The sequence below is a fragment of the Cervus canadensis genome, chromosome 8 (genome assembly GCF_019320065.1).
Source record: "Cervus canadensis isolate Bull #8, Minnesota chromosome 8, ASM1932006v1, whole genome shotgun sequence".
Lineage (NCBI taxonomy): Eukaryota > Metazoa > Chordata > Mammalia > Artiodactyla > Cervidae > Cervus > Cervus canadensis.
In genome coordinates, this window is record NC_057393.1 from 64230647 (window position 1) to 64243493 (window position 12847).

A 12847-nucleotide genomic window follows, 5' to 3' on the forward strand; every position below is an offset into this window, starting at 1 on the left:
GGTTTCCAGGGCGCACGCGCAGAATCTCACCAGGCGCCCGCATCCTTCTTTCTTCCCCGGGACAATGTTATCGCGAGTCTTGGGATCAACTTGTGGAGATCGCGGAGGCAGAGTTATCGCGAGAGGTAATTGGTTGCTATAGTTGCGAAAAACGCTTCTGCGGCTGTTAGGTAAGACTGATATTACTTCTTAGAAAATCGTCTCTTTTCGGGCTCACCACTCCAACCCTGCGGCCACACCGCGTTACCTTAGTCTCTTCTTCAGCCTAACCCACAGGCCACATCCCTGCACGACTGTACTCGCGTACAGACCTGAAAGCTGCCGAACCCGCTCGGCCCCCGACTCTCCCGCCAGGATCAGGCCTCCCACCCAAAGCCATACTCAGAACCCACGTCCCGGTTTGCACCGAGATTCCCCCACAATAAGCGCACACTGGACTTCTGTCCCCAGACCACCGCCAGTAACATCATCTTTCATGTAAACTGTTCCTCTTTCGTTGTTGTTTTTAGCTATTTAAAAATTTTTTTATTATATTAAAAATTTTAAGATTGTAGTATAGATTTAGTGTAGTGCATCTAACCTATTTCTAATCTGACTTCCCCTCCTGAAATTTCTGAGCAGATAACAAGAAATGCGTGCCTTGTCAGTGGCAACAGGAGCCCCCACCTGACTGCCTTGACTATAACTTTTAGCTGGCCAGATTTCTTGCACTCATCGTTTAACAAATATGCTGCTAATGACTCTTGCGGACAAGGCATGATGCCAGGCACTCAGGGGTTGCAGAAATGTGTGACAGATTACTTGTCTTTAAAGGAGTAATTAAGCATTCAGTAGCACTCAAGTAGTGCCTGTCAACACCTTTTGTGCAGTGCTTCATTGATTAAGCAGTTTTACTATTTTAGTGGATATTCACAACAAATGTGTGACAGGTCAGGTTATGTTATCCGTATTACAGAAGGCGACACTAAGGCCCAGAAAAGTTAGGAATTTCTCCAGGGTCAGGCTAGTGAAGGCCTAATTCGTGTACTGCTATTGAAAAAGAAAAAAGGAGACTTTATGTACAAGATCATTTCAAATGTAAACTTGATAAGAAAGTTGTCAGGGCCACTTAGGCCCTAAGTTAGCCTGGAGACATAACGTTTCACAAGTGATCTGAGACTTGTAGGTAACAGAAAATGAGCGAGTTGTTAGAAAGAGGCAGAATACTTAGAAAGCTTGGGGACAGCAATGTATCTTTTTTTTTTGTACCACCGGCCTAGACACAAAGTATCTCCTATGAAAATCTTGGAATTGCATTAAGTTCCATTTTTAATTGAGTCAGAAAATATGACCTTTTTTTCCCTTAACAGCTGTCCAATTTATTTTTGAAATTGTGTTCTTAGTGTTGTAAAATCATTTGAAAATATCTTTGACTAAATAAGACATATGTCAGAACTTTTTTCAGTGGGCTAACATTCTGTACGGTTGCTTCTTTCTTGTTATCAAAATATGTTTTTCTAAACTGAGAGATTAAATAACCCTTGAGGGGAGTCTTGCACATCAGAAAAAAAAGAAAGCTACCAAAAACACTGTGAAGGATGTGGGGAATGGGAGGTGGGGTGATGGCATTCCTACCCTCTTTGCCTTGTCATAATTTGTTCTTAATGGGTAGTTACATGTATAAGGACGATTTTTTAGCACTACCCAGCAGTCATCCTTGTGACTAGCGCCCTAAAGTACTGCCTGTCTGGCACAAAGCAGTACTGCAGTAAAGCATTTCCCTGGGTTTTCCCCTGGTATTGGTTATGATATAATGTGGACAGTTGTGCAGCTGTGGCATGCAAGGGAACAGGTTCACTTATTATGTTCACAGAGCTCAAAGAAGACCAGAGAGACTTTGCCCAGGTGCCAATATGGAGCAGGTGTCATCAACAGGCAGACCTGTGCAGATCACTGTGACAGAGGGATATGACTTGGTAAAGTTATTTTCGGGAATTCTGGAAGTCCCTACTTTATTCATTCTTCTTGAAAGTACTTTTGTCTTTAGTCTCATGTCTCCCTGTCAGTCATCCTATTGTGGCTTGGGGAAGAATGTGTTGGGAACATTAACAGGAGGAATGGGGTTCTGCATATTTCTGTCCCACCAAATCCCTTGGCTTTACATAGTAATGGCACTTCCTTCTTAGTGTTCATTATTGTCGGTCATAATCTGCAAGTCATGGTAATGTGTATAAAATATCTGGCAATTTAAATACTAAACTTACTGAGGGTAAAACAGCTGGTTTTCATTTTCATAAACAGCAGTTCCTTTCTCCTGAAAAGGATCTGAATTCTTCCAGAGCTTCTCTTGTGATTAATTTCATTTGATGAAACTACAGTATAACTATTAAACTTTACAAGAATAATGAAATGTCAAAATATTCATTCTATGAAGTACTATGAAGTCAAACAGCTTATTCCAAAATAGGATATAATAAATGATCTCTACTTTATTTTAAAGGTATATATAAATGTGTGTATATATATCTACGTAACAGCAAAACACTAGAAAATATATTATTATGGGTAGTTAGGTTTTCTATGTGCTTTCCTCACTTTTTCAAAACTTCCACTCCAATTAAAAATAAAGTCATAAAAAATTTCCACAGTGTGCTTTTATAATCATATAAACACAATAACTTATTTTTCAAAACTTCCAACTTAATGGCCTTTAAATAGAATATTGCATTTAGCTGCAGCTATATTTGTTTAATGAATTTCTACTTCCCCCATTTGTATTTGTGGTATAGCTTGTTAGAAAAACGTTTAAAATGTGTCAGTTTAAGTCACAATGGGTTGCCAGACATGTGGGAAAATTCTCTATTTGAATATAATTGTAAAGTATATTTCTGTCAACAGAAAGGTTTTAAAGGAGATGCTTCAGTTACCTTTATTCGTGCAGAATTCAATCAAGTGGTTCTGGGAGACTCTGCAAAAATTACTGTTTCTCCAGAAGGAACTGCAAAATACAACTTCACTTGCAGCTTTGAGTTCAATCCTGAAGGAGGAGGAATCACTTTAGATGACCTCGCCCACAAACCTGTGTTCTGTGAGTCCTTGTGATTCTAGATACATTAATTATGTGAGTGTTCAGGGTATTCTGAGGTATGTAGTAGCTCTTGTTGGGACAGATGAAGACATCTTAACCTTTTTAATCTAGGAATAACACAGAATAATTTGAGTCTTACCTGGTTCTGGCAGCTGTCACCATGACCTGCTAATTTTAATCGATTTGTATCAAAGACCTTTTGACATGTAACTGGACTTTTTTAAATGATTTAAAAATTTTTTCCAAATTGGCTTTATTCTTTCCAGTAGTTGATAATAAAACACATATATGATCCAAAAAAAAAAAGAGAGAGAATTTATTCAATTTTGAAGAAGTAGTAAGCAATAACATAGAAAGAAGTAAACATACTCTTTTATGAAAAAAAAAAAAGAGCCCCAAATTTGAAAGCAAGACCAGTGATATATAGATAATTTGATCTATTCATGTGTACAACTCATTTTAATTTCCCTAAAAATATTATTTAGTAACTATTTAGTAACTAATAAGTTCTGTTAACAGTCAAACAAGAATGAAGATAATCCTCAAATAAATCCATGGGCATAAATGAATAGACGTATAACTGGACTTTGCAGCATTGGTCTCCTTAGCTGGTTTGGAAGCTTTTCCTTTATATTCTTATATTTAGGGCTGTCAGATTTAGGGGAAAAAACAAAGCAAAAAACTATTTGAGACATATTTACACTTAAAAATTATTTGTTCTTTAACTGAAATTCATATTTAATTGGGCATCTGGCAACCCTATCTGTACTTCTGTATATTCACCATACTGTAGAGCAGTTTTTAACTATCTTCCGTGTTAGAGGAGACACTTTTTGAAATCAGACTGTATCTTATTTCAGAATTTCTAGCACCTAGAAATATCTGGGATATAAAAGGGCTCAAAAATATTTGTGGAAAGAATGAATGGATAAATAAATGAATAGTTTCTATAGTCACACTTTTACAGTTTCTAGCTACATAATATTATCTCTGAAACACTTTGTCCCTAAACCTATATTCTAGGCTAAGTCTTTTTTTGTTTTATTTTGTTTTAACCCATATCCTTTTTTTTGATAGTGTGATTTTAACATTTTTATTTTATTTATTTATTTTTATTGAAGTACAGTTGATTTATAATGTGCTAATTTCTACTGTACAACAAAGTGACTCAGTTATACACATGTATGCATTCTTTTTTAATATTCTTTTCCATTATGGTTTATCCCAGATTAGATACAGTTCCCTGTGCCATACAGTAGGACCTTGTGGTTTATCCATTCTAAACTTGCTAGTCTGACTTATTAACCTCAAACTCCCAGCCCATCCCTCTCCCTTACTCACTTTGCCTTGGCAACCACAAGTCTGTTGTCTGTGTCTGTGAGTCTGTTTCTGTTTTATGGATAGGTTCGTTTGTGCCATATTTTATTTATTTATTTTTGTTTTGTTTTGTCTTTTTTATTATTAACATTAGTAGCCTTGAGATATGTTTAAATTAGAATTGTCATTTTGAATGTTCACATTAAGATATACTATAATTTGACTTATGAGGACTTTTTTAATTTAAAAAGTCTTTATTGGAGTATAGTTGATTTACAATGTTGTGTTAGTTACTGCCACACAGCAAAGAGTCAGTTACACATACATAGATATCCACTTTTTGTGCCATATTTTAGTTTCCACATATAAGTGATATCATATGGTATTTGTCTTTCTTTTTCTGACTTACTTCACTTAGTATGGTAATCTCTGGTTGCGTCCATGTTGCTGCAAATGGCCTTATTTCAATCTTCGTTATGGATGACTGGTATTCCATTATGTGTGTGTGTGTATATGGATCCTCCTTATCCATTCATCTGTCGATGGACATTTAAGTTGTGTCCATGTCTTGGCTATTGTGAATAGTGCTACTATGAACAGGGATACATGTGTCTTTTTTGAATTTTTTGAATTATGTATCTTTTTCAGTTATAAATTATAGATGGGTAAAATGTGTGTGCAAAATTAAATTATGTACCATAATTAAAGTATGTACCATAATTAGAGTAGTGAAGCCTTTCTAAGTATTCTGCCCATGCAGAAGCCACAGAAGGAAAACAAAATACATTTTACATAAGCAACTATAAGATATCACAAACTGATATACAATTTGCAATTCTGTTCTGTACTTTCCTTTTAAAGAGCTCCTATATACCAATTGAAAAAACACCTAGAACCTAATGGAAAAATGCACAAAGCATATGAAAGAGATATAAAAATTTCACAGATAAACATAACTTACCGTTAAACATGTGGAAAATGTTCAATCTCACTTTAATACGAGAAATAAAATTAAGCAGAGATTCCATTTTCATAATTAGCAAGATCACAGAGTTTAATAATGTAACATTTAGGCAAGTATGTTACCAAATTGTATTAACTTTGCCAAAAATGCTGACAGAGGAACCTAAATTTAGAGGAAACAAGGATTGAGAAACAAATACCATGAGAATGAAAAAAGATGAATCCAGAGGTGAGATACTCTCTATGACTGTCCTGATGTCTTCAAGAAAGCAGTGCCTTATTAAAAAAACGTATGTGGGAGGAGGGACGGTTATAAATGAAAAGAACATGAAGAAGCAGGACAGCCAATTGCAACATGTGTCCTTTGACACAAACCAGCTACAGAATAAATTTTGGGGCAGTTGAGAAATGTTAGATGTAGACTGGGCATTAGATGTATTAAGGCATTATGTTTAATGCTATTATGCATATTTACTAGATGTGATAGAGGTGTTGTGGTTATGTAGCAAAGTACTGTATTTTGGATTTGTATACTTTAATATTTGGGAGTAAAATGTAAAGATGTCTGTAACTTACTTGGAAGTATTTCCACAAACATGAAGCAAATATATGCTAACTATTGTTAAACCTCTGTGATGGTTATAGGGATAGTCATTATACTGTGTGTGTGTTAGTCATGTCCAACTCTTTGCGACCCCATGGACTGTAGCCCACCAGGCTCCTCTCTCCATGGGATTTTCCAGGTAAGAATACTGGAGTGGAGTTGCCGTTTCCTTTTCCAGGGGATCTTCCCAACCCAGGGATTGAACCCGGGTCTCCCGCATTGCAGGCAGATTCTTTACCATCTGTGCTACCCATTTTTACATATTTGGAATTTTTCATAATAAATATTAACACATACAAGGAATGATGCTGCAGTGAAAAACCTGGTACATACCTTGCATGCTCTATAAATTACTCCAAGGTGTGCTAAGTCCTATGCTAGGCTATATGGGAAGACCTGGAACAGTGCTTTTCAAACTACAGATGGTGATTTTTAGTCTTTCTGAAAATTGACTGAGGGAGTCATGACCAGTAATTTCTTATACATGAAACAGAATAGAAAATATCAGGATTTTGAGCTAGTAAGGATGAATATTATGTGAAACTTTGTTATATGTATCAGTAAATTTATACTTATGTGTGTACATGATTATGATATAAAATCCTTTTTAAAAATAATTGGCATGGAAAAAAGTTTAAGAAGTCACTGAGAAGATCCAGTATCTCCCACTGGAAGTCACTAATAATGGTGCCTTCTTGAGTTTCCAGTTCATTTCCCTTAACTTGATTTTCTTTGACAGTGTTTTGTTTGTTGCACCTTGGTTATCTGATTTGTGAGTTAGACATGTTCTCATTTCTTTGTTTTGATTTTTCTAGTAACAGTGACTGAAGTTTTACCAAAGGAAAAGAAACAGAAGGAGGAGAAGACCATGGTTCTTGGTCAAGCTGTGGTGGACCTTCTTCCTCTACTGGAAGGTCAGATGTGTGATGTGCTCAACAGCAGAAATAACAAAGCTCATAAAACTTAGTTCCAGAGAAGTACAGAAATCACCCTCAATGAATTTGAAAAGATGAGCACAGCTGTCTCTGCAGAACCCTTCCTTTTTTGGCTTGACTTGGGCTTCTTTTCGCAGGAGAAAGTTCGTTTGAAACAATGGTGCCGCTCCACCCTGTACCAGGTTCGCCCATAGAACCTTTTCGATCAGGTGTGAAGGTAATCCGAGTTTTAACTCTCAACATTCCACTCTGATGTTCAGTCAAGCCTGTCTGCTCTTAAGGTTCAACTTAGTTGAGTCTAATTCGTCAGGCACCTTCTTTGCTTCTTATCACAGGCACACACAGGGCTAGGTTCTGGGAAACAAAGATAGATAGGGCAGAGTCCTGCCTTAGGAGTTCATAGTCCACACATCGAAAGTTATGGCCACCAGTGTGATTAAATGATGGGGTGGAGTATATGGATGCAGAGTAGTTATCTGTTACTTTGCCCAGGGGTATATGTAGGGAAGGTTTAACCATAAAAATACCTCTTTAACTATGCCCTGATGGGTTAAATTAAATAGTACATGAACGCACCTAGCAGTTTCTGTCATGGTAGCCTGCCCCTGACCCCTGGAAGAGGGGAAGCATGGATTGGTAGGCTGTGCTACTGGTTTGTGTTCTGGGCTTTGTTTCACAGTTTCTCCTGGCATCAGTAGCTTCTTGAGGCACCGCTTTGACCACTCTTGTGCGGGGACACTCACTCTTCAGCAGATGCCACAGCTGTCTTCTGTTTTGCACAAGTAAAGGAGAGAGAAAGGCCCAACTGTCCCAACTATTCTGAGTGCAGTTCCCTATTCACCAATTGAGGTGGGCCCTTCCTGATTCTTGTGGATTCTGCCACGATCCACTCCTACATCTGCTGTGATTCTCTCCTCTTATTGTAGGATGTGATTGGTTTTTTCCAGTTTTTTTTTTGGTAGATCTGATTTAATTTGCTTTCTCTCTTTCAAGGATTCCTAAAACTGTAGTCCAGTGATGGCATTTCTTGTTCTTGGGCTGTTATAGCATTATTGTTTTATTGATGATAAGGATAATCATTTAGTATCTTTCTGTCATTTCATATGCTGGAGAGAGGTAGATATTTGAGCTCAGTTTGCCTTCCTTGGTCCAGTGTCCCAGCCTCTGTACTGTTGATTTCCTTTAAATCACTGTAGGAGAAAAGTTAGTCAATGATTTGTCAGTCCTCATGACCTCTGCTCATAATATTCCTGTGTTTAATTGTTTCACATACTCAAGAAAAAATATATGACAAGAGTTCTCACTAATTTTATATATTAGCATATATACTAGTTTTTTCAAGACTCAGAGACTAAAATGATATAAACCTGTCCTTGAAAAGGAGACTTCAATTTGTCATCTGGTATTCCTTGTCATATTCAATAATACAAATTAGAAACCTGAGGGACATTTCACTTATCTTCTCAGAGACATATTGATCAGAGATACCGTATTCTCCAATGTGTCTCTTTCTTAAAAGTCTTCCGTCCCTTTGGTATTCTGACTTCTAGCTCACTGACTATACCTTCTCAGGTTCCTGCATTGCATCTCTTTCCCCTGGTGGTGATGGTAGTTGGTAAGTCATGTCTGACTTCTTGCAGCCCCATGAGCTGTAGCCCGCCAGACTCCTCTGTCCATGGGATTTCCCAGGCAAGAATGCTGGAGAGGGTTGCCATGCCCTTCTCCAGGGGATCTTCCCGACCCAGGGATTGAAGCCAAGGCTCTTGCACTGCAGGTAGATTCTTTACCATCTGACTCATCATTGAAGCACCTCTCTTTCCTCTGTCTGTTGCTTAGTATGAAAGTTCTGTCCTTGGTCACCTTCTTTTCTTAGTCTGTGTTCAACTCCTAGGAGAGGGCTATCATCCATAAATTTGTGGGGAAGGGTATCTACCATGAATTTAACAGTCCCAGTATGCTGAAGACTTCTAATTCAGCAGCTCCAGCTCAGACCCCTCTCCTGAATTTCAGAATGTCAGACTTTACAATTACCTACTGATTTCTCTATAATGAAATTCTACTCAACATTTTAAAACTGAACTTAGCATCTTTTATTTTATTTTGGGTAGTGGCATCACTCATTCATAAATCATAGGACATATACAGAATCTATATTACTTCCATGACTGCTCACCTGGACTCTGATACTAATCTGCAAATTGGCCCTCTACCAAATTCAGCCTTTTCTATCTCCTCAGTGGCTTTGGACTCTCTCTTCTTAGCTTTATTCTTACACTTTATCACCTTATAATCTCTCACCTGGAACATTACAAGTAGACTTGTAACTGCTTTTGCTTCCTTCCAGTTCTGCCTTCCCACTGCTTGCAGAGTGACTTAAAAGTAAATATGATCTCATCTTTTCCCTTGCTTGCTGCTGCTGCTGCTGCTAAGTCGCTTCACTTGTGTCTAACTCTGTGTGACCCCATAGATGGCAGCCCACCAGGCTCCACCGTCCCTGGGATTCTCCAGGCAAGAACACTGGAGTGGGTTGCCATTTCCTTCTCCAATGCATGAAAGTGAAAAGTGAAAGTGAAGTCGCTCAGTCATGTCTGACTCTTCGCGACCCCATGGACTGCAGCCTATCAGGCTCCTGCATCCATGGGATTTTCCAGGCAAGAGTACTGGAGTGGGGTGCCATTGCCTTCTCCACTTCCCCTGCTTAGCACTGTATAATTCATGAATTCACTCATTGCTTACAAGTTAAGGTCCAAATTCCTGAGCAGACATACAACAATCTTTATAATAGGTACCTGCCACTTCTTCAGTATCATCTCTCAGCACTCCTTTCCTTGTGCTATGTTCTAAAACCCTGAACTACTTACTTACACCTGAATTGGATATACCGTGTTCTTTCAGTTCCTTTTATATAAACTCTTCTTTTTGTCCAGAATTATTTTTTTTTCCTGCATCTACTCATCCATATTGCAAACTCTGATTCATCTCATAAAAGTCAATTCATCTGTCAACCATCTTTTCCTCCTCCCCACCTCAATAGTTAATTATACTCTTTCTTTCTTGGTGCTCCTTGTCTAAGTATTTTGTACAGGTTTCTATTATAGCATTTGTCATAATTATGGAATTATAACATAAATTCTATAATGAGAGGGGCTATGTCTTTTTTATATTTGTAGTGCTGCAGTAAAGTGCCTGGCATATGATTAGCAATTAATATACATTTTAAACTTACTTTTTATTGTATCCTGTGTGAAAGTGTCAGAGATACATATGTGTATATCTCCTCTCTATATGTGGGTGTATATGTGTGTATATAAAAATAAGATTTATTAAAAAGCACTACATTTGCCAAATCAGGATTTCTGTTGGAGATACAACTTGGGAATTTCTCATTAGTAGGATATTTAATTCTTTAACAGGAAAATTAATTATTCTTATTAATGTTGATTCCCAAGAAATAAAATGCAAATGAACAAATTCTTTTCTCCTCTAATTAAAAACACTTGCTGTCTTATCTGCCCTACTTGGATATATTACTAAAGTCAAATCTTGGTCAGTCGCTCAGTGGTGTCTGACTCTTTGTGACCCCATGAACCGCAGCACGCCAGGCCTCCCTGTCCATCACTAACTCGCAGAGTCCACCCAAACCCATGGCCATTGAGTCGGTAATGCCATCCAACCATCCCATCCTCTGTCGTCCCTTCTCCTCCTGCCCTCAATCTTCCCAGCATCAGGGTCTTTTCAAATGAGTCAGCTGTTCGCATCAAGTGGCCAAAGTATTGGAGTTTCAGCTTCACATCAGTCCTTCCAATGAACACTCAGGACTGATCTCCTTTAGGATGGACTGGCTGGATCTCCTTGTAGTCCACGGGACTCTGAAGAGTCTTCTCCAACACCACAGTTCAAAAGCATCAATTCTTAGGCACTCGGCTTTCTTCATAGTCCAACTCTCACATCCACACATGACCACTGGAAAAACCATAGCCTTGACTAGATGGGCCTTTGTTGATAAAGTAATGTCTGCTTTCTAATATGCTGTCTAGGTTGGTCATAACTTTCCTTCCAAGAGTAAGCGTCGTTTAATTTCATGGCTGCAGTCACCATCTGTAGTCATTTTGGAGCCCAGAAAAATAAAGTCAGCCACTGTTTCTGCTGTTTCCCCATCTATTTGCCATGAAGTGGTGGGACTGGATGCCATGATCTTAGTTTTCTGAATGTTGAGCTTTAAGCCAACTTTTTCACTCTCCTCTTTCACTTTCATCAAGAGGCTCTTTAGTTCTTCTTCACTTTCTGCCATAAGGGTGGTGTCATCTGCGTATCTGAGGTTATTGATATTTTTCCTGGCAATCTTGATTCCAGTTTGTGCTTCTTCCAGCCCAGTTATTCTCATGATGTACTCTGCATATAAGTTAAATAAGCAGGGTGACAATATACAGCCTTGACATACTCCTTTTCCTATTTGGAACCAGTCTGTTGTTCCAGGTCCAGTTCTAACTGTTGCTTCCTGACCTGCATACAGGTTTCTCAAGAGACAGGTCAGGTGGTCTGGTATTCCCATCTCTTTCAGAATTTTCCACAGTTTATTGTAATCCACACAGTCAAAGGTTTTGGCATAGTCAATAAAGCAGAAATAGATGTTTTTCTGGCACTCTTTTGCTATTTCGATGATCCAGCAGATGTTGGCAATTTGATCTCTGGTTCCTCTGCCTTTTCTAAAACCACCTTGAACATCTGAAAGTTCATGGTGCACGTATTACTGAAGCCTGGCCTGGAGAATTTTGAGCATCACTTTACCAGCGTGTGAGATGAGTGCAATTGTGCTGTAGTTTGAGCATTCTTTGGCATTGTCTTTCTTTGGGATTGGAATGAAAACTGACCTTTTCCAGTCCTGTGGCCACTGCTGAGTTTTCCAAATTTTGCTGACATATTGAGGGCAATGCTTTCACAGCATCATCTTTCAGGATTTGAAATAGCTCAACTGGAATTCCATCACCTCCACTATCTTTGTTCGTAGTGATGCCTCCTAAGGCCCACTTGACTTCACATTCCAGGATGTCTGGCTCTAGGTGAGTGATCACACCATCGTGATTATCTGGTTTGTGAAGATCCTTTTTGTACAGCTCTTCTGTGTATTCTTGCCGCCTCTTAATATCTTCTGCTTCTGTTAGCTCCATACCATTTCTGTCCTTTATTGAGCCCATCTGTGCATGAAATGTTCCCTTGGTTTCTCTAATTTTCTTGAAGAGATCGATAGTCTTTCCCATTCTATTGTTTTCCTCTATTTCTTTGCATTGATTGCTGAGGAAGGCTTTCTTATCTCTCCTTGCTGTTCTTTGAACTCTGCATTCAAATGGGTATATCTTTGCTTTTCTCCTTTGCTTTTTGCTTCCCTTCTTTTCACAGTTATTTGTAAGGCCTCCTCAGACAGCCATTTTGCTTTTTTGCATTTCTTTTTCCTGGGGATGGTCTTGCTCCCTGTCTCCTGTACAATGTCACGAACCTCCATCCATAGTTCATCAGGCAGCCTGTATATCAAATCTAGCCCCTTAAATCTATTTCTCACTTGCACTGTATAATCGTTAGGGATTTGATTTAGGTCATACCTGAATGGTCTTGTGGTTTTCCCCACTTCCTTCACTTTGAGTCTGAATTTGGCAATAAGGAGTTCAAGATATGAGCCACAGTCAGCTCCCGGTCTTGTTTTTGCTGACTGGATAGAGCTTCTCCATCTTTGGCTGCAAAGAATATAATCAATCTGATTTCGGTGTTGACCATCTGGTGATGTCCATGTGTAGAGTCTTCTCTTGTGTTGTTGCAAGAGGTTGTCTGCTATGACCAAATCTTGGTCGCCCTACTAAAGAAATTCATTCCTAGAGTTTTTCATGCTGCCAGAAATACTTTTTCACCTTTGAATAATAGAAATATGTTAAAGAACATGATTTTCAAATATTTAATAAAAAACAAAAT

The 12847-nt window shown here is 38.4% G+C and overlaps 1 protein-coding gene across 6 annotated transcripts in view; it reads left to right on the top strand.

The window, feature by feature from the left end:
* Positions 1 to 28: 28 nt before the first annotated feature.
* CFAP70 (cilia and flagella associated protein 70) overlaps positions 29 to 12847 on the top strand; it is an 87447-nt gene continuing 74628 nt past the window's right edge. For 5 of the 6 annotated variants that reach the window (XM_043476599.1, XM_043476601.1, XM_043476602.1 and 2 more), the window contains exons 1-5: positions 29 to 170; positions 1853 to 1955; positions 2878 to 3067; positions 6767 to 6865; positions 7024 to 7103. In XM_043476599.1, coding sequence (XP_043332534.1) covers positions 1893 to 1955; positions 2878 to 3067; positions 6767 to 6865; positions 7024 to 7103 — 432 coding nt within the window. In that variant the 5' untranslated portion in view covers positions 29 to 170; positions 1853 to 1892. Of the gene's footprint in view, positions 171 to 1850; positions 1956 to 2877; positions 3068 to 6766; positions 6866 to 7023; positions 7104 to 12847 lie in introns of those variants that run through there. The other variant, XM_043476604.1, reaches the window with a different exon arrangement.